The 23,645-nt window shown below is 52.3% G+C and overlaps 1 protein-coding gene and 1 non-coding gene across 3 annotated transcripts; one reads left to right on the top strand and one right to left on the bottom strand.

The window, feature by feature from the left end:
- Positions 1–3,046: 3,046 nt before the first annotated feature.
- TAL1 (TAL bHLH transcription factor 1, erythroid differentiation factor) lies at positions 3,047–20,017 on the bottom strand. 2 transcript variants are annotated; one of them, XM_040231228.1, is made up of 5 exons: positions 19,184–20,017; positions 17,359–17,526; positions 13,417–13,854; positions 12,051–12,145; positions 3,047–6,598 (listed from the first exon to the last, which is right to left on the bottom strand). In XM_040231228.1, exons 3-5 carry the CDS (start codon positions 13,851–13,853, stop codon positions 6,144–6,146), a joined length of 987 nt encoding a protein of 328 aa, XP_040087162.1. In that variant the 5' UTR covers position 13,854; positions 17,359–17,526; positions 19,184–20,017; the 3' UTR covers positions 3,047–6,143. The 2 variants fall into 2 exon arrangements, with proteins under 2 accessions (XP_040087162.1, XP_040087163.1); XM_040231229.1 differs by lacking the exon at positions 19,184–20,017 and having other exon boundaries at positions 17,359–19,167.
- TRNAS-AGA lies at positions 6,880–6,951 on the top strand. Its single transcript has one exon. It is a non-coding gene; the product is annotated as a tRNA-Ser (tRNA).
- Positions 20,018–23,645: the final 3,628 nt, after the last annotated feature.

Raw genomic sequence — 23,645 nt, 5'->3', positions numbered from 1 at the left:
TGAGTCATGACAGCTGAGCCTCTACTGCTGGACACTGTACCCAGCACCACAGCCTGTCCCCAGCGGGCTGGTCACATGGGCCATAAAACCAGAGGTGGAGAGCTGACTCCTGGGGAGCAATCAGTTGTTGCAAGCTTGGAAGAGGGGAATGGGCAGCAAGATGGAGGGTGGGTAAGGCTGCTCTGAGTGAACCAGATTATCAGCTTCCTCATCTTCATTACCCCAACCATACCCCAACCCAGGTCTAGCCATGGGGTCCCAGCCTGAGAAAGCTCATACTCCACCTCGCTATTCACCAACCAAAGCAGCCCAAGGCCCTCTGCCAGCCCAAGGGGCAGAGTCGTCCGTCTACCTCTGACTAGCCCAGGACTGTGGTTTTAGGCAGAGGGCATTTTTTTTCTTTTTGCAGGAATGACTCAGCCTCCCACTCATCCACCCCTCTACCCTTTTATTCCACACTGGCCTCAACACCGAGCTGGGAGATTCTAATCAGGAGAACTTCTTCATTCAATAAAATATTGAAAGGGCCCCATGCCAGGTCTGACGCAGGGGCACTGGAGGCGAACGGACAAATCAGATATGACCTCAACCTCAAGGAGCTTGTTTTAGTGGGAAAGCAGACAGCAGAGTGGAGGAAGGCCTGTGGGATCACAAAGGAGGCAGCTGACCCCAGAGAGTTGGTACCATCTCCTGATGCTGAGAACAAATTAACCGGATGAAAGGTGGGTGGGAACCGAGGATGGATAGAAACCCAAAGTGCAAAAACTGGACTTTTTTTTTTTTTTTAATTGCAGCCAGAACAGAAAGGCTAGTGCAGTAAGGGCAAAGAGAACGAAGGGTGGGGTGGTGAGAAACAAGCCTGGAGAGACCATTTGGGTGAGGTTCCATGACCGTCCTTCCCCTTCACGGGCTCAGCCCTGTCCTGCCTGCCACTGTTCAATGAGACATGTGGCCCTGGGAAGATTCCTTTCGTCTCTGGCCTCAGTCTCTGCATCTGGAGATGGGGCACCAGGCCAGCTGATCCCCAAGGGCCCAGCCAGCCTGAGCAGTCACTAGCCTTGTCCTCTGCCTGGTGGCCGCAGAGCTGATGGGCTCTTCCTGAGCTCTCTGGATGTGGACTGCCTTGCCCTCTCCTGGGAAAGGTCTGTCCGGAAGTCGGTGCTCCTCCCTTCCGCTTCTGTATCCATGACAGTCACACTGTGGCCTCCACCCCTCCCCTGCGGCTGTTCTCACCAAGTCCACTTGCCAAATCCAGTCAACACTCTCAGACCTTTTCTTGCTTGCCCTCTCGTTTGCCTTGGGCTTAGCTAACCACTTCCTCTACCCCCCCACCCCAACACCCTTTGGCCTCAGCCTCTTGAAACACCGTACTCACCCTCTCCTGCTGGCTCTCTTCCTACTCTAAGCGCCCTGCCCTGTCTGCCTGCCTCTCATGTCCCCTTCAGCATGCTGTTGCTCAGGTGGTGAATGGCCACACCCACCCTCACCAGTCACCCCATCCCATGACAGTCTCACCGTCTCTCTGCCCAGAGACCTCCTTGCTCTGGGCCGAAAAGAGGCACACTTGGTGTCTTTCAAAAGCCAAGGAGCTTCCGTGTAGACCAGAGTAATATCCCCAAACCCTGCATGCCTTCACCCTCCTAGCAACAGTTGGAAGCACCCCAGGACAGGGGATGCCAAGATCAGTGGCTGGTGGGATGAGCAATGCTCACCTCCAAAGAGCCAAACTGTGGGTCCTTTGAACTCCCCTCTTGGCATATCTTTTCCCCTTAATACTAACCACCTTCTAACTTTCTATACAATCCACATAGTTGTTAGGGTCAACATTGACTGAAACCATCCACCCTGGTCGAGCACCACTGTAACCATTCTTCTGAGTTTTACGACAGAAGGTCCTGGTAAGAACACGGACCCAACAAGCCACCACCAACCAGAATTCGGTAGAGGTTAAAAGGAGATGCCAGGGGTCCTACCATATCCCAGAATCCTTCTCTCTGGCACTCATCTTGGCCGAACAATGTGTGTGCTACCCGGAAGGACCCTGAGTCAGACTGATTGGCCGGAGACAACCTGGAAATCAATCCCATCACCCATAAAACCCAAGCCATGCGGCAGAGCAGTCCTGGGTCCCCTGATCCTCCTGCTCTCTGCCCAGGCGCCCCACCACAATAATGTCTCTTGCTTTGTCAGCTTTTGTGTCTCCTCCAACAATCCATTTCCAAGTGTTAGACAAGTGCCCCCTTTCCTGCCCTGGAAGGGGTACCCCTTTCCTGTAACATATATGGTTACGTGTGTCTGTGGGGTTACCATCTCCCCGCTGGAATTTAAGCAACAGGGATCTCCATTTTCTTCACTACCTAGATCTCCAACACCTAGAACAATACCTGGCCTATGATAGGGTCTCAATAAATATTTGTTAAATGAACAAAGGAAAAAAGGTTAAGTACTTCGTTGAAACTACCTACCATACTGCTGAGGTTCCTGAGATCTTCAGCAGTCTGCACGCAGAAGCTTCCCCAGAACCCAGAGTCCCTGCCTCTGTATGGCAGTCTTATCCTGAGCCTTCACTCACTGCTCTCTCGGCCTCAACCTGTCCCTAAGCCCCTCATAAGACTTGCACTCCCAATCAATCTTGTGGGCAATCAAGAGCAGGTATACAAGCGACAAAGGACAGCCTCCTTTGAGTCACTGAGGAACCTGGGACTCTTCTCTGGTGGGACCTTAATCTGTCCTGAACCTAAGATAAAACCACTGCCCCAGCCATGGAGCTAAACCCAACACACCAAGGGAACTCTCCACCCCAAGGCCTGGTGCCTAAAGCATAGGTACACAGTACTGAGAAGAACCCCCCACCTCCATGGGGCCGAGCAGAGGGAAAAGATCAGAAACCCTAATTGGGAGCCCCAGGATAGAAGGTGGGATCGCACCCTGGGAGGACAGCTGAGCTCTGGAACCTTCATTTCAAGTGAGACAGGTTCGTGCCAGGGCTTTCCTTTAACGCCTCAACTCTCATCCTGGGGATGCAACATGCAAGCATGGAGTCCAGACCCCTCTGTAAAACTTTTATTTAGAAATCTTCCCAATATATCCTTATATATATACACACATCATCACCACATGGGTTTTGTCGCTAAGAGTCACACGCCCACAGTGTTGGCCTCTGGGCTGTACAAAGGTCAAGGTACCTGGAGCGGTTACTCCTCTTCTGCAGAAAAATGCAGAGACCAACGCAACGCATCACGTACAGTACAACATTGACGGAAAGTGCTGGGCCCGCCCACAGGAACGATGCGCTATGTACATGGGCCGGGGGCAAGCCTTCGGTGGGGGCCACGTACCATTGAAATCACAAGTACGACGAGACCACCCCCAAAGGCCGAGACAGTCGTGGGCTGACTACAGATGCTGTGCCCTTTGTTTTGCTTTCAGAAAAGGATAAAGGTTGTACCATCTTGTCATTTGCCACTACAAATAAAATATGAATGTTTCTTAAAAGACATGATTCCCTCTGGTCATTTAAAATCATCTTTATCCTCCTCATGTTTTTTACCATTTTTCCCTCTTTGACAAATATTATTCTTGGATGGGGAATATTCATGGGTGAAGAGGAGGCAGAGGAAGAAGAGTATGGTAGGGAGAGATGCTGGAAATGAAAGTGAAAATGATGGATCTTCTCTGGTTCTTAACAAAGTCACAAAGCTTTGCCTACCCCTCCCTAGGCCTGTCTTGTACTACATTTTACACATTCTGCCCACAATCCTGTATTTCTCTGCTAGACTCCCTATGCCTTGCTTTGGGATGAGACTGAAATGAGGTCAATCTGGAAAGATGAGGATAATCTAGAAAATTCTGAAGTGGGCTAAAGTGGTTTAGAAGCTAAATTACCCAAATACTGCACAGACAGGCAGTCTGGCCCACTGTCTAGGTCCTGGACTCCGGGTGAGAAATCCCACTGCAGGAATGATACTGACAGGAACAGAGTTCCTTATGGTCTCAAAATGCTTCTACTTCCATGATTCCATTCAGTCCATACCACAGCGATAGGAGACAGGCCAAACCAGGGTATTTATGAGAAAGACATCCAGAGAGAGAACTTTACCAGGTCACACTGCAAGTCTGAGAGAAGAGGGGACCAGAAGCTCAAGCTCCTGCTAGAATGTATAATCCATCTCCTAAAACCCATCCACCATGCTCACTGTGGCCACTTTTCACTCCCAGGTCAAATTAATCGACTGGAAGCAGACACAGCCTTAAAACCTAGAAGAGGTGTTCCATCTTTGGACAGATGGGATTCCTACAGGAGCTTCCAAGTATTGGAAAAGAATCCATCCAAATGTTTGTCAAAATATAATGGGTGGGGAGGTGCTGAAATGGGAGAGAGAGAGTGCTACAAGGGTTAACCATGCGGCTTCCATTCCCACGAACTGGACCTCACAACTTAAAAGGAAGAGTGGGGAGTGCAGGGATCATCTCTGTGTGCACGTGACTGTTCCCGAGGCCCTGCCACAGTGAGGGCAAACCACCAAGCTGGAGCCCACAAGGCGTGAGGACCTTTCCCGACAGCTGCAGCGATGGTTCTTCCACATCAATATGGACAGGGCAAAGCCAGAGCATCAGAGCTGGCCGGGATGACTTGAGGACGCAATGACAGGTATATGGGACTCGTGTGCAGCTTGCTCCATGGGCCTGGGATGTGGGCAGGCCTCACCTGAAGAAAATCATGACCCACCATCTGGACTGACACAGGAGATCAATGAGGGGGCAGAGGTCCACTCTACAAAAGGATTCTCCACATTACCAAGGAACTTGCAGTAGAATTTCTTTAAAAGATGAAAGGATTTGATTTACAAAAATGTCATGTACAACTTTTAGCAGGGAGCACTCCTCATGCATTATGCCAGCCTCTCATGCACACTTGTGATGCCTGAAATTTGCAGACTTAGGGATGGTGAAGGTCCTGCTAAGTGAAAGTGAATGTGCATGGGTCTCAACTGGTCTCTCACTGGGCTCCCCAGGGCCTAGAGGTGGGGCTGGATCCTTGCTCATATCAAGACCCTGAGGTCCCAAAATAACTGAAGTCAAGCAAAATCCCAAATACCAGGAATCCATAGGACGGAATTTGTCGATTCGGTTTCAGAACACAGCCCAGACCATCAACCATCCTGCAACAGGGAGGCCCCTCTGCACAGCCAGACCACCAGACGAGGCTGCACATCTCCTCTTAAGACCAGCACAGAGGCCATCAGCACACGGACATCCATGCCCCCCACAAACGGCAACGTGTCCCTGGGAATACAGGCAGGTAGCTCTGAGACACCACCATGATTTGAAGCCCACGTGCCCCAGACAGCTTTTGCTCAATTTCAGTATCATTTCTCCTTTGTCTGCCTTCAAACGAAACCTACGGGGCACACTCACAGCCTCAGTCTCGGTCCCCACAGCCACAAGCATGAGGAAGGCAAATCTCAGTGGGAAGAAAGCAGAGCTTAGATCCCCAGGGCAAGAAGGGCTACTGGGTTTTCTGACCTTCTGGCCCAGCTAGGTGAGAGCAGGCTGTCCACTGGCCATCTTCTTCAGCCAGGCCCTGAAGAAGGCACCTCAGGGCTTGTGACTCTGCAGCAGCTGCCAAGCTGGATGAACCAACATGGGCCTGGGTGAAGATGAGGCTCAAGAAATGGGGAGCTATTGGGTACCTATATATTCAGACAGTGTGGCCACAAAAGCCACCCCAGCCAGCTTGGGAGGGGCTAAAGGCAAGGCAGAGGCTGCCAGACGCCTCAGAGAGAGCTGACAAGCCCAGGTCTCAGCAAAGACAGGGCTCCTGTGCTCCAGGCCAAAAGCAATGCCCCTTGAGTCTCTTACTTAAAAAGTCTTAGGGATTTGGAAAGAGGGGAAGACTGTGCCGTCTTCATAAAAAGTACCTACCACTTTGCTCCATTTTACTGGTCTCCTACTGAGGCAGGAAACAGGAAAACCAGCCCCAGAGGCAGCTGGGACTCCCCAAAGTTCAGACATCAAGGAAAGCTCATCAAGTCCATGTCCTACTTCAGAGCTGCCCAAAACTCACCCCACCTGCCCTAAAGCCCATGGTCCCAGCAGCCTGAGGGCACCCGTCTGGCTGGTCCCGCAGGGCCCCAGACCCATCACCGAGGGCCGGCTCCATCCGCGGCGGGCAGCATGGCAGGGTGGAGGCTGCGGGCTGTGTGCTTGGGTGCTGGCTCTTCTGTGTAGCTGTCCGGGCTGGCTGCCCCATCCAGGGAGCTGCCACAGCTGGAGTTCGGGGAGAGCACATCCTGCAGGAGATCCTCGGGAGGCGCGCTGCCCCCTCCTCCCCCAGCCCCTCCGCCAGCCCCCACTACAGGGTCCTTGCCAGGCTTGGCCCGCTGGGTGCCTTCCTCCTCCTGGTCATTGAGCAGCTTGGCCAGGAAGTTGATGTACTTCATGGCCAGGCGGAGGATCTCATTCTTGCTGAGCTTCTTGTCTGGTGGATGTGTGGGGATTAGCTTGCGGAGCTCAGCAAAGGCCCCGTTCACATTCTGCTGCCGCCATCGCTCCCGGCTGTTGGTGAAGATGCGCCGCACAACTTTGGTGTGGGGACCTGGGGGCAGGAGGACAGGTTAGGAGAGTGGGTTGGAGACTCCCCAGGGCATATTCTTCTGTGGGGAAGAAGACAAACCATCCATCGGAAAGCTTGGTAAACCCAGAATGTCTTCTTTCCTTTTGCTCAGAAAACTCTTATTCATCCTTCAAAACCCTCAGCTGTCTTCTCCCTCTGGGAATTTTCCCTAACCCCTCAGACAAGTCCAACCAACCACCATGGCCCTATAATCCCAAAGCTCCATCACCCTTGATCATGACTGTATGTTTCCAAGCTTGACTTCCCTGGTGGCTCAGACGGTAAAGCGTCTGCCTAGAATGCTGGAGACCCAGGTTCAATCCCTGGGTTGGGAAGATCTCCCGGAGAAGGAAATGGCAACCCACTCCAGTATTCTTGCCTGGAAAACCCCATGGACGGAGGAGCCTGTAGGCTACAGTCCATGGGGTTGTAAAGAGTTGGATACGACTAAGTGACGTCACTTCTTTCCTCTGTGAGCTGTGAGACATTTTAGGACAGGAACCTTTATAACTCATTCATTCATTCACTTGGGCCAAAAGGCCATATAGCACTAGTCAGATAAACTCTGGAACCAGACTTTCTAAGTTCAATTTCTAACTATTACTCCCTAGACTGTAACTCTGGGCAAATTACCTAAACTCTCTGTGCTTTAATTTCATCACCTGCAAAATGGAGAGAGTACCAGAGAACCAAGTTATAAGACTGTCATGTGTATCTAACAACTAACACAGGCAAAATACTTAAGACAATACTTGCCTCCGGTTAAACCTTCACTAAATGTTACTTTTATCCATTCATCAGTTATTTACTGACAACCAGGCACTGTGCGTCAAAACTCAACATTCAGAAAACTAAGATTATGGCATCTGGTCCCATCACTTCATGGCAAATACATGGGGAAATAATGGAAACAGTGACAGACTTTATTATTTTGGGCTCCAAAATCACTGCAGATGGTGATTGCAGCCATGAAATTAAAAGACACTTGCTCCTTGGAAGAAAAGCTATGACCGACCTAGACAACCAATTAAAAAGCAGAGATATTACTTTGCCAACAAAGGTCCATCTAGTCAAAGCTATGGTTTTTCCAGTAGTCATGTATGGAAGTGAGAGCTGGACCATAAAGAAAGCTGAGTGCCAAAGAATCAATGATTTTGAACTGTGGTGTTGGTGAAGACTCTTGAGAGTCCCTTGGACAGCAAGGAGATCAAACCAGTCAATCCTAAAGGAAATGTCCTGAATATATTGGAAGGGCTGGGGCTGATGCTGAAGCTCCAATACTTTGGCCACCTGATGTAAAGAACTGACTCATTGGAAAAGACCCTGATGCTGGGAAAGATTGAGGGCAGGAGGAGAAGGGGAAGACAGAGGATGAGATGGTTGGATGGTATCACCGGCTCAATGGACATGAGTTTGGGTAAACTCTGGGAGTTGGTGATGGACAGGGAGGCCTGGCATTCTGCAGTCCAAGGGGTCGCAAAGAGTCGGACATGACTGAGCGACCGAACTGAACTGAGGCACTGTGCTAGGCATTAAGAAATAAAGGTGAAGAGGACAGAGTCCCTCCCCTCATGGAGCTCACATGTTAATGAGGATGACAGATAATAAACAAGCAGCAAACAAATAACAAACAGACAGGAAGCTGAATGTAAATGAAAAGATGGAAAGGAGCTGCATGTTTTAGCTGAGGTGGCTGGGGACAGCCTTTCAGAAGAAGTGATGTCTGTAAGTCAAGAGAAAGTTGTTCAGTCGTGTCTGACTCTTTGTGGTCTCATGGACTGTAGCCCACCAGGCTCCTCTGTCCATGGAGGAGGAATTCTCCAGGCAAGAATTCTGGAGTGGGTTGTCATTTCCTTCTCCAGGGGATCTTCCCAACCCAGGGAGGGAACCCAGGTCTCCTGCATTCCAGGCATATTCTTTAGCGTCTGAGCCACCCTATAATGGAAGAACTTAAAGAAGAGCCAGCCAGACATAGGCAGGGAAGCTGGAAGGGCACGTGCAAAGGCCCTGAGTTGAAAAACAGTGGAAGCTAGCCTGGCTCGATTAGTGTGGGTGAGATCAGAGGAGTCTAGGTACAGATTCCACAGGGCCCTGCAGGGATTTTATTCTAAGGGTGCAGAAAAGCACAGAATAAGAGCTTACTAAATATTTGCTGACTAACTGATCATGCTGACAGGTGGGGAATGGAGGAGAGAGCAGTGGGAAAATGACTTCACTGGAGGCTCTCTCCCCGACCCAGGATAGGAGTGCAGAGACAGCCATGCCCAGGCTTGGCCTGAGACTCTGGGCAGGTGTCTGAGGGCTGCCTCCATCTCCCATGTCTAGAATGCACTGAATACACACTGGACCAGTATTCACTAGCGCTCGTGCACTAAGACTTGCAGAGCAGGTGCCGACACCAGTGTGCATGTATTGAGCACCCATGGTATACAAAGTACTGCACTAAATGTCCCAGCCTGACCAGGGATTCCCAAATCCAAGAATGGCAGAGGATGGCCCCACTAACTCCCAGGTCCCGGGGCTGAGGCAGCTACTTCCCTCCCAAACACTGAGGCACAGAGCTAGCTCCTGGCAGTCCTCAGGATGCTTTGTGCCCTGAAGGAAATGCCAGTCCTGGGATAGTTGTTTGCCTTCCTCTGATGACCCTGGAACCAGACCTCAGAACATGGAAAGTTAGGTAGAGAGAATGGGTCACCTAAGACCCATTACTCATTTCACAGCTAGGGAGACTGCAGCCAAAACAGAGGCAGACCTTGCCCCCGCAAACAAACTCATCAGTGCCAACACTTCCTGCTTGATCATCTCTCTCCTACAATCACACACACACACACACACACACACACACACACACACATGCACACACACCATGTGCCCAATCATTCATCTCTGCCTGCAGTGTCTTAGAAGCTGTCTTTCCAAACCCCAGCAGGCCACCGCCCAGCTGAAAGCGTTAGTCACTCTTTTGTGACCCCATGGACTATAGCCTGCCAGGCTCCACTGTCCATGGGATTCTCCAGGCAAGAATACGGGAAGTGGGTTGCCATTTCCTTCTCCAGGGGAACTTTCTGACCCAGGGATCGAATGCCATCTCTTACGTCTCCTGCAATGACAGGCGGGTTCTTTACCAAAAGCACCACCTGGGAAGCTGATTCTTCACCAAAGGTCAGACCCAGGCTGGGAAAAACACAACACTCCTGCTGGGCAATCCTACCCTGGCCTCCAGGCCAGACAGAGAGGAGTCCCTCAGCTGCGCCGTCAGAAGGATTGGTCCCTGCCCCGTGGGAGAGGAGCATTACGGCTGCTGTCACAGCTAGAGCTACATGGACTCCAGGGGCAGCACCCACCCCAAGCCAGATCCTAAAAGCACTTTACCCTACTGGTTCAACAACCTGTGAGGAAGCTCTCATCCTCCCTAGTTTACAAATGAGAAAACCAAGGCCCAGAAAAGTTCAGCAACAAGAATCCACATCAAGTCCTGACTTTAGACCTTATGTTATTAACAGCTCCACTTTTATGGACTCCTTTTGGTTAAGTCTCTGATTTCAAAATCCTGCGGACATATCTTGCACCCTCACCCTTCCCTTCACCTCCATCTCTGTCTATTCCTCTCAGGTCTTTCTCAGAGAACTACCGACCTCTCCACAGCTTCCTCTTGCAGGTCTATGCCTTGCTCCAGGTCTTCTGAGTCATTCTCTCTGGGCACAGAGTAGGTGCTTGGTAAACCCTGGGCATCCAGAGTACACTGGAACTCCAGAAAGTCCTTGGGCTTTGAAGAGCCTGCTCTCCTGCCCCCTGGTGCTGGGCCCCCTCTACTACATCGGGTCAACCCTGGGAAGAGGGAGGGGGGTCCTTCAAATGTCCCCCTCCTCCAGCTGCTTCCTGAAAGTTTGGGGCCAAAGACTACTCAGGTAGTTCACATTAAAAGTGCTGAAACCGCACTGTTTATAATAGCCAGGACATGGAAACAACCTAGATGTCCATCAGTAGATGAATGGATAAGAAAGCTGTGGTACATATACACAATGGAGTATTACTCAGCCATTAAAAAGAACACATTTGAATCAGTTCTGCTGAGATGGATGAAACTGGAGCCGATTATACAGAGTGAAGTGAGCCAGAAAGAAAAACACCAATACAGTATACTAACACATATATATGGAATTTAGGAAGATGGCAATGATGACCCTGTATGCAGGACAGCAAAAAAGACACAGATGTGTATAGCGGACTTTTGGACTCAGAGGGAGAGGGAGAGGGTGTGATGATTTGGGAAAATGGCATTGAAACATGTATAATATCATGTAAGAATCGAAATGCCAGTCTATGTCTGATGCAGGATATGACACGCTTGGGGCTGACGCGCGGGGATGACCCAGAGAGATGTTGTGGGGAGGGGGGTGGGAGGGGGGCTCATGTTTGGGAACGCATGTACACCTGTGGTGGATTCATGTCAATCTATGCCAAAACCAATACAGAATTGTAAAGTAAAAATTAAAAATAAATAAATTAATTAAAAAAAAAATAAAAGTGCTGAAACCCCTGGGATGGGGGAAGGGAGGGAGTAGGGTAGAATCTATGGTGTCAGGAAGGGAACAGAGACAAGAGGGCCCCACTTTGCATGGACCTGGGACAAGACCTTTAAAGGTACAATTCCAGGCAAGGAGGAGACTCCAGACTCTTCTCCCAAGAGGACTTTGGAGAAGATGCAGATAATCCCCAGAGGTTGGTGCTTAGAGTCAAGGGCACCGTGTGTTTCTGCCCTCCCCAGGGATCCTTGGTGTTGGAGAAGACTCTTGAGAGTCCCTTGGACTGCAAGGAGATCCAACCAATCCATTCTAAAGGAGATCAGCCCTGGGATTTCTTTGGAAGGAATGATGCTAAAGCTGAAACTCCAGTACTTTGGCCACCTCATGCGAAGAGTTGACTCACTGGAAAAGACTGATGCTGGGAGGGATTGGGGGAAGGAAGAGAAGGGGATGACAGAGGATGAGATGGCTGGATGGCATCACCGACTCGATGGATGTGAGTCTGAGTGAGTGAACTCCGGGAGTTGGTGATGGACAGGGAGGCCTGGCGTGCTGCGATTCATGGGGTCGCAAAGAGTCAGACACGACTGAGCGACTGAACTGAACTGAACTGAGGGGTCCTTGCCGAGTGGAGAAATGGAGCTAGAGTGGAGACAACTAACAGTGAAGGTTTGAGCTAAGCACCACAGTGTGTCCCTCACTCCCATGGCCTCTCTTCCCAGGACTGTGTGGCAACCCCCAGTTCCACCCATGACCTCTCCTAGTCCCAGGCCAACAGGGCAAGGACTTTGACAGTTAGGGGCTCCAAGACAGCTCAACACCTAGGGAGTTGTCCCTGATGGTCCCACCTTCAGAGACTAGCAGCTTGAGGGACTGAGTGTACAAGTTGGGGGTGGGAGTAAACTTACCGTCAGTAATCTCCATCTCATAAGGGGAGGGTCTCCTCTTCACTCGGTTGTTGGTGGCGAACATAGGGAAGGCATCTGGCTCCCCAAAGAAGCCACTGTAAGAAGGAGCAGACAGACCACAAGATCACAGACCCTCCCCACCTGTTCTTGAGCCCCCCAACCGCTGAAAAAACAAGGGCAGCCCTGGTCCCTTCGCACCAGAATTGGGACTACAAGGAACATAAAACACACACGCACCCCTCACCCAGCCTTTCTCTCTGGTTAGACAAGCAAGGGGAGGGGGGCCACATACCTGCACACCCTACACACACACACACACTCAATGGCGAACACAGGGAGCAAACACGAAAATGAACACACATCCTGCACACACATACTCCCCTCCCCCATACAAGTGCACAATCCTCTGCTCCCAAACAGGTGCTCACACAGACAGCCTTCACAGCTGGGAGTGTGCAATTCCTGCGTCTCATAACTGCACCTTGTTCCCTACCCTCAGCCTCCCCTCACCTTCACCCCAGCCCCATGGGGCCCACGGACAGACAACAGACAGGAAACCCTGACTCAGTCCTGCTGACATGCTCCCCCATCACCCACTCTACTGGACTCTCCCTAGCTTCTTTCTCCGGCAGCCTGCCGGCAGGCTCCCCACTGCCCCACACTGTCTCTCCCTGCCTCATCTTCCCGTCTCCACCCCAACCCTGCCTCCCGCTCTCCACCACCTCAGTGGTCCCACCAGGGAAACGGACACCTTCACACCAAAGGCAGCCCAAGTCCAGGCCAGAGATCGCAGCTAGGAGAGGAGGGGCTCAGGAGAGGAGGGAGGGATCCATCCCCCAGGTGGAGGGGAGATTCGAGGGCGGGAGCCCTCTCCAATCACTCTCAGATGCACCTCTCTCACCTGTCCACTGAGGGTTGCAGAATCCAGAATAATTTCACACCGGAGCGCACTGAGACACACTCTTGCCTGGTACTCACAAGACTCCTCCAGTCCACCCCGCCACCGCCACCACTACCACCACGCAGCACCCCGCACTTCTGCTCACACCCAGCCGCATGCCTGCACTCCCCCTCCTCAGCTTCTGCGCTCCCTGCATGCCACAGACACAAGCCATCCGCACACTGGCCCCTGCGTGCACACCCACGCACACACATGCACAAACACATTTGCAGAGGGCTCCTTCCTCACTTGCACGGGGTCTTCAGCCTAGGCTTTTCCGTCTCCGGGTGTAAATCCCCTCTCCCCCTCTCTCCGCGAGCTCAGCCACTCGGCCTGGCCGGGAGGGGATGGCTGACTCCCCACGTGCGGAAGGGGAGTCCCAGGGCCCGCGCCGCCTGCCCACCCGCCCCTCCCGCCCGCCCTGACCTGCCGAGAGAGGCCAACGGCTGGCTGAGGCTGTAGAGCAGCGCGCGGCCGGGGGCGGCGGGGGCCGCCAGCGCGGGCGGGCTCAGCTGCACCATGCGGCCGTCGCCGGGCAGTTCCGCGGGGGCTGAGGCGGGCGCGGGCCCGGGTGGTCTGCACAGCTCTGTGGTGGGCACCCGATGGCGCGCTTCGGCCGCCGCAGACTCGCGGCCCTTTAAGTCCCGCGCGGCGCCGCCCCCACCGGCGGGGCCACCCCCCGGGCCGCCGCCGCGCGTGCCCAGCTCGATGACCGGGGGCTCCGCCGGGGCCGCGCGGCTTGTCTCCTTGGCGACGCCGTTCAGCAGGACCAGGTGCGGGGGGGCCATGCGGGCCTCGGCCGCGTCCCGTCCCTCTAGCGGGGGGTCACTGTGTGCCGCCTCGCTCGGCGGCTGCTCCGTCATCCTGCGGGTAGACAGACAGACAAGCGGACGCCGGCTCAGACCACGGCCCACGGCCTACCCACGCTGGGGGGCGGGACGGGGCGGCGGTGGGGGGTGCTGCTGAGGGAGGGGGTGAAGAGCGGAGGGAAACTCACGCACGGAGACGTGAGAAGACGCGGACCAACTTAACGCCACGTGGACACACACGAGCCCGGGGCGCTGGGGCCGGAGAGAAAGGGGGGTCTCGGGTTTGGGAGAAGAGAGGAGGATGCCTGGGAGACAGAGACGGAGGGCCGAAGGGACAGAGGTGGATAAGCACCAGAGGCATTGGAAGAAAAGGAATACAAATCCAGCCAGCGCAAGAAAAACAGAGTTGGGGGGTAGGGGAGGGAGGAGGAAGGAAATGCAGAAAGAGGCGAGAAAGAAATACCACCCGTGCCCCTTCTCGGGCCGCACGGGAAGAGGAGGGAACAAATCCCCGACCGACTGTGCTCTTCCTGCCCCCCTTTTGGTTTTGGCGGGGAACCTGTCGCGCGGAGGTGGGGTGCTTTTTGCAAACACCCTCTTCTTTCAACAATACGTGCCCCCAGCCTACCGCCACATACGTACACCTGGAAATCTGGTGGGGGTGGGGGTGCGGGAGTGATCAGAGCTGGCAGAGAATTATCCAAAGGAACTCAGCTCTCCCTTTCAACACACATTCACCACCACCCCCGTGGGGGTGTCGGTCTATACCCAGCAAATCCACCTGTGTTCTGTGGAGCCGCTGGAATACCCAATGACCCTTTACTCCCACCAGGATTGGAGATGGGTCATCAGGGAGGGAAGAAGATGATCCAGGCCCTACCTCCCTGCACACTGTACTTCCTTTTGCTCAGCTGGACTCAGAAGTGAGGTGGGGGTCTAGAAGGGAGGCCTGGCTGAGGCGGTGTGGAGCCCGGACATTCGAAGAGTAGTGTTCTTAAGGCCACTGGGCTCTGGGCTCCCATCCACGAATGTGAGGTAGGGGTGTAATGATGGCTGGGGAACTCCTCCAGCACTCACCCATCTCCCTTTCCCACTTCGGTGTTGTCTTCTGGGGAACAAGAGGAATACCTCATATATGCATTTAAAAGCACTGTGCAAATGCTTAAGTAAACATTATTATAGGCAGAGAGACTGGGCCGGAAAGGGGACTGCCTTGCCCAAGGTCACAAAGAGTGGGACTAGAACTCCAGTCTCTTTGCAATCCTCCAGTGCATGCATGCATGCTAAGTCGCTTATCCTCGGTACACATATATCCATATATCCCGTATATCCCCCATATATATCCCTCCCATATATCCCCCCATCTCCAACCAAGGACATTGCTCTCCTCCTCAACCATACTCCAGGGTGATTGCAGGCAGAGTGCCTGCATTTCCACTCTCTCCCAGTTCTTCCATAACATGCAACAACCACCCCCCTACACACACACACACACACACACACACACACCGAAAACAGAAAAACTATGAGACTCTGGGTCCAGAGTGTGAAAATATTTGTCACTTTTAATAAAACAACAGAAACATAACCAACTCGACAGGCTTTATAAGACGTTCAAAATAAAGTTTCTGCTATCGCAATTATATAAGTGGGGTATTTTATAACAGAAAACAAATACACAAAAATCCAACTCAGCCCCAAGCAGAGAATTCATTCCTGGCAGCCATTCTGCCCCTGCACCGCTCTGGACTAGTTGGCCTGGGAGCCATCCTCCCACCCCAGAAGAAAGACGGTACCTTCTGAAACCTCCAGTTGTCACTCAGCTTAGTTGCCACCAGACACAGCTGATGAATAATCACCATTCCAATTATGCTCCTGCCCTAAGTCTGCCAGCCCCATGGGCTGGACCCCAAAACGACAAAATTCCCCTAGACTTGGTATACCCTGGCTGCAAAGGCAGTAGGTCCACAACACTTCATTGGAAGCGAGTTTATGATTATGGTGGAAACAATAGGTCTATATCCACAGAATGGGACTGCCAAGACATTTCAGTCACTAGAAATGCACCAGAGGTATACCACTAGAGACTTCCTGGCTCCCCTCAACAGTGAAATGCATTGGAAATATACAGTCCTCTGGCAAAACATACAAGCCGCAAGAGGCTGGCTCCCTACCTTACTATCCCCAGGCACCGTTGTGCACCCAGTAACACGTGCTTCAGTCTCAGCTTCTAAATGAATGACGAGCGGTTCACTATGCAATCGCCAAAATGAACCCAAGCTCTCCTACTTATACCTTCTGATTAATTCTGAGGCTCTGTGTAGGATCAGATCTCAGGGGGTGGGGATGGTGGGAGCAAGTATTTCAGATGAGTTGACTCTGGCCCGAATGCTCTCTCCAGATGCCTATAAATATCTGTATCTCTCAGACTCCCCCTAAGAAACCTGTAATTGGTCCCCTGGGCTTTGTGGCCAACCTCTCCCCGCCCCTCCTGGGACCTCAGGAAAACCCTGCTTGCTCTCTGCAACCAGGATCACCCAAGGCCAGGGATCCCGACTCTTGAGGAAGCCACTGGAGAATTCACTTTCGGTGATCGGTGACTAAACCCGATCACTTGGATTCGGTTAAGATTATCAAAACGAAAGCCTAGTGATTTTTACTTGTTTTTATTACCGAAAACGAAGAAGGGGAGTGAGAAGATTGCAGATTTTGAACTGAACAGCGCTGGACTATTCGATCATTACAACTCCTCTTTGTGCGACCAAATCCCAGCTCCAAGCCCCCCACCTCGGCTCATCTCCTGTTGCCAGGCAGGCAGCCGGATCATTTCCATTTGTGTCTGAACAAGACCGGGGAACCTGAGAGCTCTAGGGGCAGAAACCTGGTCTCTGGCAGTTCCCCATCCCCAGCAGAGAAAATTTTTTGTGTAAAAGCAGCCTCCGCCATGCCCTGGGCTAGAGCCACTGCCTTAGATTCGGCCTCCAGTCGGTCCCTCATACTGCATCCACACACACCCCCGCCCCGGCATGACCCCCTGGGGGAGCCCCAAGCCTACACACAAACCACAATCACCCCAGAACAGAACCACTTTCCCGCTGCTACTGGTATGGAGGGGTGTTCGAACGCAGCCCCACCCTCGGCCTGAGGCCCCCGACTGGGCCCACCCAAGTTAGGACTGCGTTAGCCAGGATGGCTGCGGCCTTCTTCCTGCCGGAGCCCTCTCCTCCCCACTGCACGTAACCTGACCTATCCGAATACAGCCGTCCCAAAGTTATGAGCCTTGTGAAACATTTACGGAACCATGGAGCATTAGGGGGAATACAGTCCAACTAACTGTTCTTATGCGGAAAAGGGCCCTGCTGGAAGCCACAGTAGCAGAGGCCGCAGTGAGTGGCAGAGTCAGATCTCAGGATTCCCAGCTCTGGGTTCATCCTCCTCTCCTCCTCCCCAATCTGAAACTGGACTGTCCTCTGTCCCCAGCTTTCCCCACCTCAGGCCAGATCCCAAGGCCTTCCTGGTGACTGTTTCCATCAGCCCTGTCATCCCCCAAAAAACTCACCTGGGGCATATTTAGAGAGACGGGCCCCTCTGAATAGGATCTCCACTCCTCCGGCCAGAGAGAGGTGGGAGTCGAGGTCCAGGTTGTGGACGGGGGTCTTTGCTCTCCCCCCTCTCACCGAGAGCCCGGCAGTTAGGCCAGTTAGGCCGCGGTGTGGTCCTGGGCGGTCTGCCGCGCCCAAAGCGAGTTTCCAGGAAAGATGGGGGTGGAGAGAAAGGGAGGGCAAGAGGGAGGGAGAGAGAGAAATGGGGGTCAATGGCTGGGAATTACCTCATGTCCTCCTCAACCAACCCTGGGCATGCCAGCAGCTTTCCACCCCCGACCTGCAGGTGTTTGAAGCCTCCCCCACACTCCCAGAAAAAAGAACCCTGCCCCTGACCAATCAGGAATAACTACATAGTCCAACAACAGCAGCTCGCCGCAGACTGCCCTGAACATTATCGGACCCTCCAACCCGGAGGGTTCAGTGTGGCCCGTTTATTTTCTAACAGCGGTTGGCTCTGGAACCGAAGAAGTCAGGCGGGTCAGAGCTGCGGCCACAGCACCGGAGTCGTCCGCAGCCTGGCTCGGGTGGGTAGGGGGATGTGTGTACCAAAAGGGGGATCCAGTCTTTAGACCGTGGTCGGTGGGACAAAACCTCTGAGAAGCCCCATTCTCTCTCTGACTCTCACCGCCCCACCTCCAACCTAAACCGAAACCAGAACCCAATTCCAAAGACTACTTTCCCGAAGGGATACAACACAGTCTGAACCGCAGAAATCAGAGAGAATAGGGGGAAGGGGGCAGAGAATCTGATGTATCCAGGTCCCCCTTTTTTTTTCTTCCTACCGATTAAGGGAAACAAACAAAAAAGGATGAGGAAGGGGAAAATAAGGAAAGAAATTTTTAAAAAAGAGAGAGAGAGAAGGAAGGTGGTCGCCTCTCCCTCCAACTATCCCTACACAAAATTTTCGATTCTTCCGTATTCAAGTCGGCAGAGTACAAGAGAATTCTAGTAATTCTTTGCAGCAATAAACAAGGAAAGGAGGGAGGGTAAAAATAAATCAAATATTGCTTCCAGGGTGTAGTGGCAGGGAAATTTAGTTTGCCTTTTTTCTTTTTTTCCCCTCCCTGTGGAAGGTTTTGTTTAATTTGTTTTGCTGAAATCGTTCAGTTTATGGCCACACATCGAAGTCTTGGATTAATAGCTAAGGCCACCTCTTTTTTTGCCCTGGCTTTAGTGGAAATACAGTAGTAATTGTTCCCTGCAGTTTCAATCCAATGCAGATTTTCTTTCTCTTCTAATTCAAAAGGGGGGAGGGGTGAGAACAAGGGGAAATCCAGTTGTGCCCGGTGTCTTAGGTCGGGGTTAATTTTTGCTTTAGGATGGAGTCTCTGTGCTCCTCCCTCTCTCCATTTCTCTCCTAGTCACAAACCCAGCAACTTAAAAAACAAGAGCGCTGGTGGGAGGAAACCTCCGCTGCTTTGTTATCGCCCCAAAGAAGCTAAAAGGGACTAGTCGCTCCTACATGACTATTTTAATTAAAATATGATGGTGATGACGATGACTGTGATGGTGATGATGACATTAGCAACCACAACCACTGGCAAAACAAAATCCTTTCTTTCGGAGCTAGGGCAGCACTGACCTAGCCCGGCCCTGGTCATCGATGCGACGGGGTATCTGACCCACGCGGGAATGTCGCTCACCCGGGGAAGGGGTGGAAAAATGTTCCTTGGAGATGATCCCGAAGTCCCCACCCGAGGCGCGAGGCCTGGAGAATGCGCCCATTGTCTTTTCCGGGCCTCTCCCGCAGACCCCGGCGGCCGTACCCGTGAGACTGACCAGAAATGGACGAAGCCTGAGTGCCGCGGGAACCGAAGCTGGCGGCTACCGGCTTGAATGCGCGGGCCTCCGCGAACGCTGCTCAGCTTCCAGCCTGGAAGAGGCTCCCACTCACTAACAAACCCCTCCAACACTGAGGCACAGACTGGCCTCCGGACAGAGCAGCCGCTGATCCAGCTGCTCATCCAAGCCAACACTGGCTTCCGAATACATCATAAATTGGAATAAAATGTGAAATCCCTCACCCCGCCCCCACGCCGCCTCCTCAACTTGCGCATCCATCTCTCGCTCGTTCGCCCTCCCCTCCACCCCCAGCGATTTACAAATGCACTTCCAAAGGACACTAGCACACAGCCACACAACCCGAGGTGGACAAGGCCACTCGCGGACCAGCCGCATAGAAGGGAAGCAAAGTAAGCACAGCCCAACACTGCCCCACAATCCGACTCGGTCAGGCCCAAACATTGTCCAGCAGGACACAACGAAACCGATCAAATGCAATCGCTCCTAGGCGCACGACCCAAGGTAGTCAGGATCACGCACGTCCGACACAAGGACGAGACCATCCAAACACAATCGAGATCAAGCAACCCAACATACAGGTCGAGAAGGCAAACGAGCATAATTGTATATACAACGATGAAAACGCAGAAGGGCCTCGGAGAATCCAAATTATACACCGAACAGCACAAGCACCGTCACACTTGGGACACACAACCTGTCGCCTGGAAGACCACACTCAGAAGTCAACACTGTCCATAGCTCACACACGCACTCTCAACAATTCCACTGCATGCCCACAACCACCAAGAAGAAACGAAAACCAACCACCGCCTCGCGCATTTCTGTATATTGCGTAAGAAAAAAGGGAAGGAAGGAAGAGAGTCTCCGAGACGGGAGGGGCGGCGACGGCGGCGGCGAGCGCAAGGGCGTCCCTGGAAAATGCCCCCCCCCCCCATCGAAAGAAACCAAGGGAAAAGGAGCGAAACCTTGTTTTTGCGAGCGGGCAAAAAGAGGGAAGAAATTGATGGGGAATTCCGTGAGAGGCTGCAGGTTGCCTTCCCCTAGAAAAAGGCCAGAATGCTCACGTTTTGCCGCTACTGGGGGACGCGTGTGGCCATTTTGAGGCCTGGTCCTTAGTGCCGAGCCCTCCCCTCCCCCCCGCCCCCTCCCCCCTGCCCCCCCCCCCCGCGCCGCGCCGCGCCGCGCCCGGCTCCTCCACCGCCGCGCTCTAATCCCGCTCACGTTCTAGGCCTCGTTAGCATGGGCCGAGGCGCGCGGGGGCCGTGTGCGCCGCGGAGATAAGGCACTGCCGCGGGTCCGCTCGCCCCCGATAAGCGCCTCGGCCATTATGGGCCAAATGATTCATTTTAATTTGGCAATTTCACCGGAGGGGAGTGGGGACTGGTTGCACGGCTTTGGGACCGGCCCCGGAATGCGCCACGGAGAGAGCTGGGCTCTGTGTAGGACCCGGCGGGTGCAGCCTCATTACAGATCCCGAGGCCTCCCGGATCCCCCGGCTCCCCACAACCTCAGTCCCTCCTCCTTCCAGACACATTTCTCCAACGACTCGCATCTCAGCCAGACCACAGCACCCAAACGGTCACATCTAACCCTTCCTTCCCTGACATCCACTCATTCTAGTGTCCTAGATACCCGAATTTCAAGGGACAGTTCCTCTTAGCCCCAAAAGCTCCCCAGCTCCCACCCCTCCCACTCCCATCCCCCCTGAACCTTGTCTCTTTTCTGCTTTAAAATGGAGCCTGCTTGCCTGAATGTCTGGACTGAGGTTTCTCCAACGGGCTCTAGGGAGGAGGAACTGGTGTCAACGAAGAGTTTAAAATATCCATTCTACTGAGTTTCAGGCTGAGCCCAGAGTTCGGGAACATTTAACATTTTAATCTCACTACTGAAGCACTGTGGGCTTCCCTGGTGGTTCAGTTGGTAAAGAATCTGACCGCAATGCAGGAGACCCAGCTTCAATCCCTGGGTCTGGAGGATCCCCTGGAGGAGGAAATGGCAACCCACTCCAGTATTCTTGCCTGGAGAATTCCAAGAACAGAGGAGCCTAGCGGGCTACAGTCCATGGGGTCGCAGTCAGACAGGACTGAGCGACTAACACACACTGAAGCACTGTACAAATACTAATTTATTTCGTTCTCACAAACAATTCTGAGAGGTTGATGCGATGATCTTCACCTAACAGGGAAATTGAAGCACAGAGAGTAAAAGTAATTTCCCCAGTGTTACGGATCTATTGAGTGGTGAAACTTGAGTTTGAAGCAAATTTGGCACCGGAGTCCTCCAGAGCCCATCCAGAACCTAGGCTTGGAGGACAGATCTGGGCTCAACTCATTGCAGGAGCCCAGATCTGTACTGTGTCCTAAAAATCTGGGTTCTGTGAGAGGGTAGGCAGTGAAAAATCTGGCTTAAAACTCAACGTTCAAAGAAACGAAGATGATGGCATCTGGTCCGATCACTTCATGGCAAATGGGGAAAGAATGGAAACAGTGACATGTTTTATTTTCTTGGGCTCCAAAATCACTGTGGATGGTGACTGTAGCCATGAAATTAAAAGACCCTTGCTCCTTGGAAGAAAAGCTGTGACAAACCTAGACAGCATGTTAAAAAGCAGAGACATTACTTTGCTGACAAAGGTCCATATAGTCAAAGCTATGATTTTTCAATAGTCATGTACCGATACGAGTTGGACCATAAAGTAAGCTGAGTAACGAAGAATTGATGCTTTTGAACTGTGGTGTTGGAGAAGACTCTTGAGAGTCCCTTGGACTGCAAGATCAAACCAGTCAATCCTAAAGGAAATCAAACTTGAATATTCATTGGAAGGACTGAGGCCAAAGCTGAAACGCCAATCCTTTGGCCACCTGATGCGAAGAACTGACTCATTAGAAAATACCCTGATTCTGGGAAACATTGAAAGCAAGAGGAAACAGGGACAACTGAGGATGAGATGGTTGGATGGCATCACTGACATCCAGCTTGCTCACTAACAGAGCTTAAGCAAGCTCTGTGAGATGGTGAAGAACAGGAAAGCCTGGCATGCTGCAGTCCATGGATTTGCAAAGAGTCGACACTACTGAGCTACTGAACAACCACAAGGCAGTGGGCTCAGCCTATGGAAGGTATATAGATTCATTGTTTTACTGTGGAAGCTCAAATACTACAAGTCATGTAGATCTGAACCTCAGCTTTCTTATCTGTAAAATGGGAGGATAACAACCCCAGAGAACTGTTATGAGGATTATATAAGATGATCTTTAAAAGGTGGGGAGGGCAATAATTTATGGAACCTTGCCCAGGCTGACATCCTATGCGCTTGCACATAGGAGTTCTGGTTATCATTATAGAGAAGGAAATTAGGTCACGAGGAGATGTGACTTTATCAAAGCTTTCAGTGACCTAGAGGAAAAGCCAAGACCCAAACTCAGTTATCCAGTTCCCAGTCCCCAACTCTACCCACCAGGCCAGGCTTCTTTGTCCTTCTAGCATCTTGGTTTTGAGCTCCTTTTGGAGCCTGAGAATTCACGGAACAAGTCCCATTCGAAGACTGAGTCCGGAGTGTGTCCAAAGCCTGAGTCCAGCTCCTCCTTGGCTATCAGGTAACTCTCTGTAAAGATACAGTTAATTCAGTGCAGCCTGTTCCCTCTGTTCCTCTTGTGCTCTCTGGTGGAAGTCAGGATACCATGTGGACATGGGTAACTTTACAAAATCCTATGGAAGAGAGGCTACCCATGTCCTGGGAAAAAGTCTAATTCCTGGACTTGCCGCAAAGCCTGCTCTGGCCCAGCCACACCAACTGCTGGGCAAGGGACTCAGGGGAGAGGTCTCTGTGGTTCACTCAGCCCCATCTCCCCAGGGCTCTAGCCCTGCTTCACCCACTGTTAGTTACCAAATTCTACCCCTTTATTATTATTCTCCTTCATTTAAATATTTATTTACTTGACTACACTAGGTGTTAGTTGTAGCATTGCAAGATCTAGTTCCCTGACCAGGGATTGAACCCCGGGCTCTCTGCTTTGGGAGCAAGGAGTCTTAGCCACTGGACCACCAGGGAAGTCCCTGCCCTTTTCTTTCTTGAAACCTCTCTGCAGTGGGGGTGGGCTTTCATCTCTCCCGTCTCTGGTTCCTGTTGCCTTTGCTTGGCTGCATCACTGAACAGAAAGGGTGGGATTCAAATAATTCTGAATTTAAAGCCCAGCGCTACCACCCTTGGGCTGTGGCACCATTGGGCAAATCATTTCACATCTCTGAGCAACTTCAAAAAGGGAGAGCCCCTCCAGGGAATGCTTCCTGAGAACTGATGCCTGGGCTGAGATGGGAGAGTAGGCTGAGGGGTAGCTTAGAGGACTGAGCACTGAGAGCCTTCCAGGTAAACCAGGGGCTGGAGGAGAAGAACTTGAGGTTCATAAAAGGACTGTTTTCAGTGCTTTCATAGAAAACA

The sequence above is a fragment of the Oryx dammah genome, unplaced genomic scaffold, assembly GCF_014754425.2.
Source record: "Oryx dammah isolate SB20612 unplaced genomic scaffold, SCBI_Odam_1.1 HiC_scaffold_28, whole genome shotgun sequence".
NCBI lineage: Eukaryota > Metazoa > Chordata > Mammalia > Artiodactyla > Bovidae > Oryx > Oryx dammah.
Note: the sequence above shows the minus strand (reverse complement) of the source record. Positions and strands in the feature narration are given on the sequence as shown.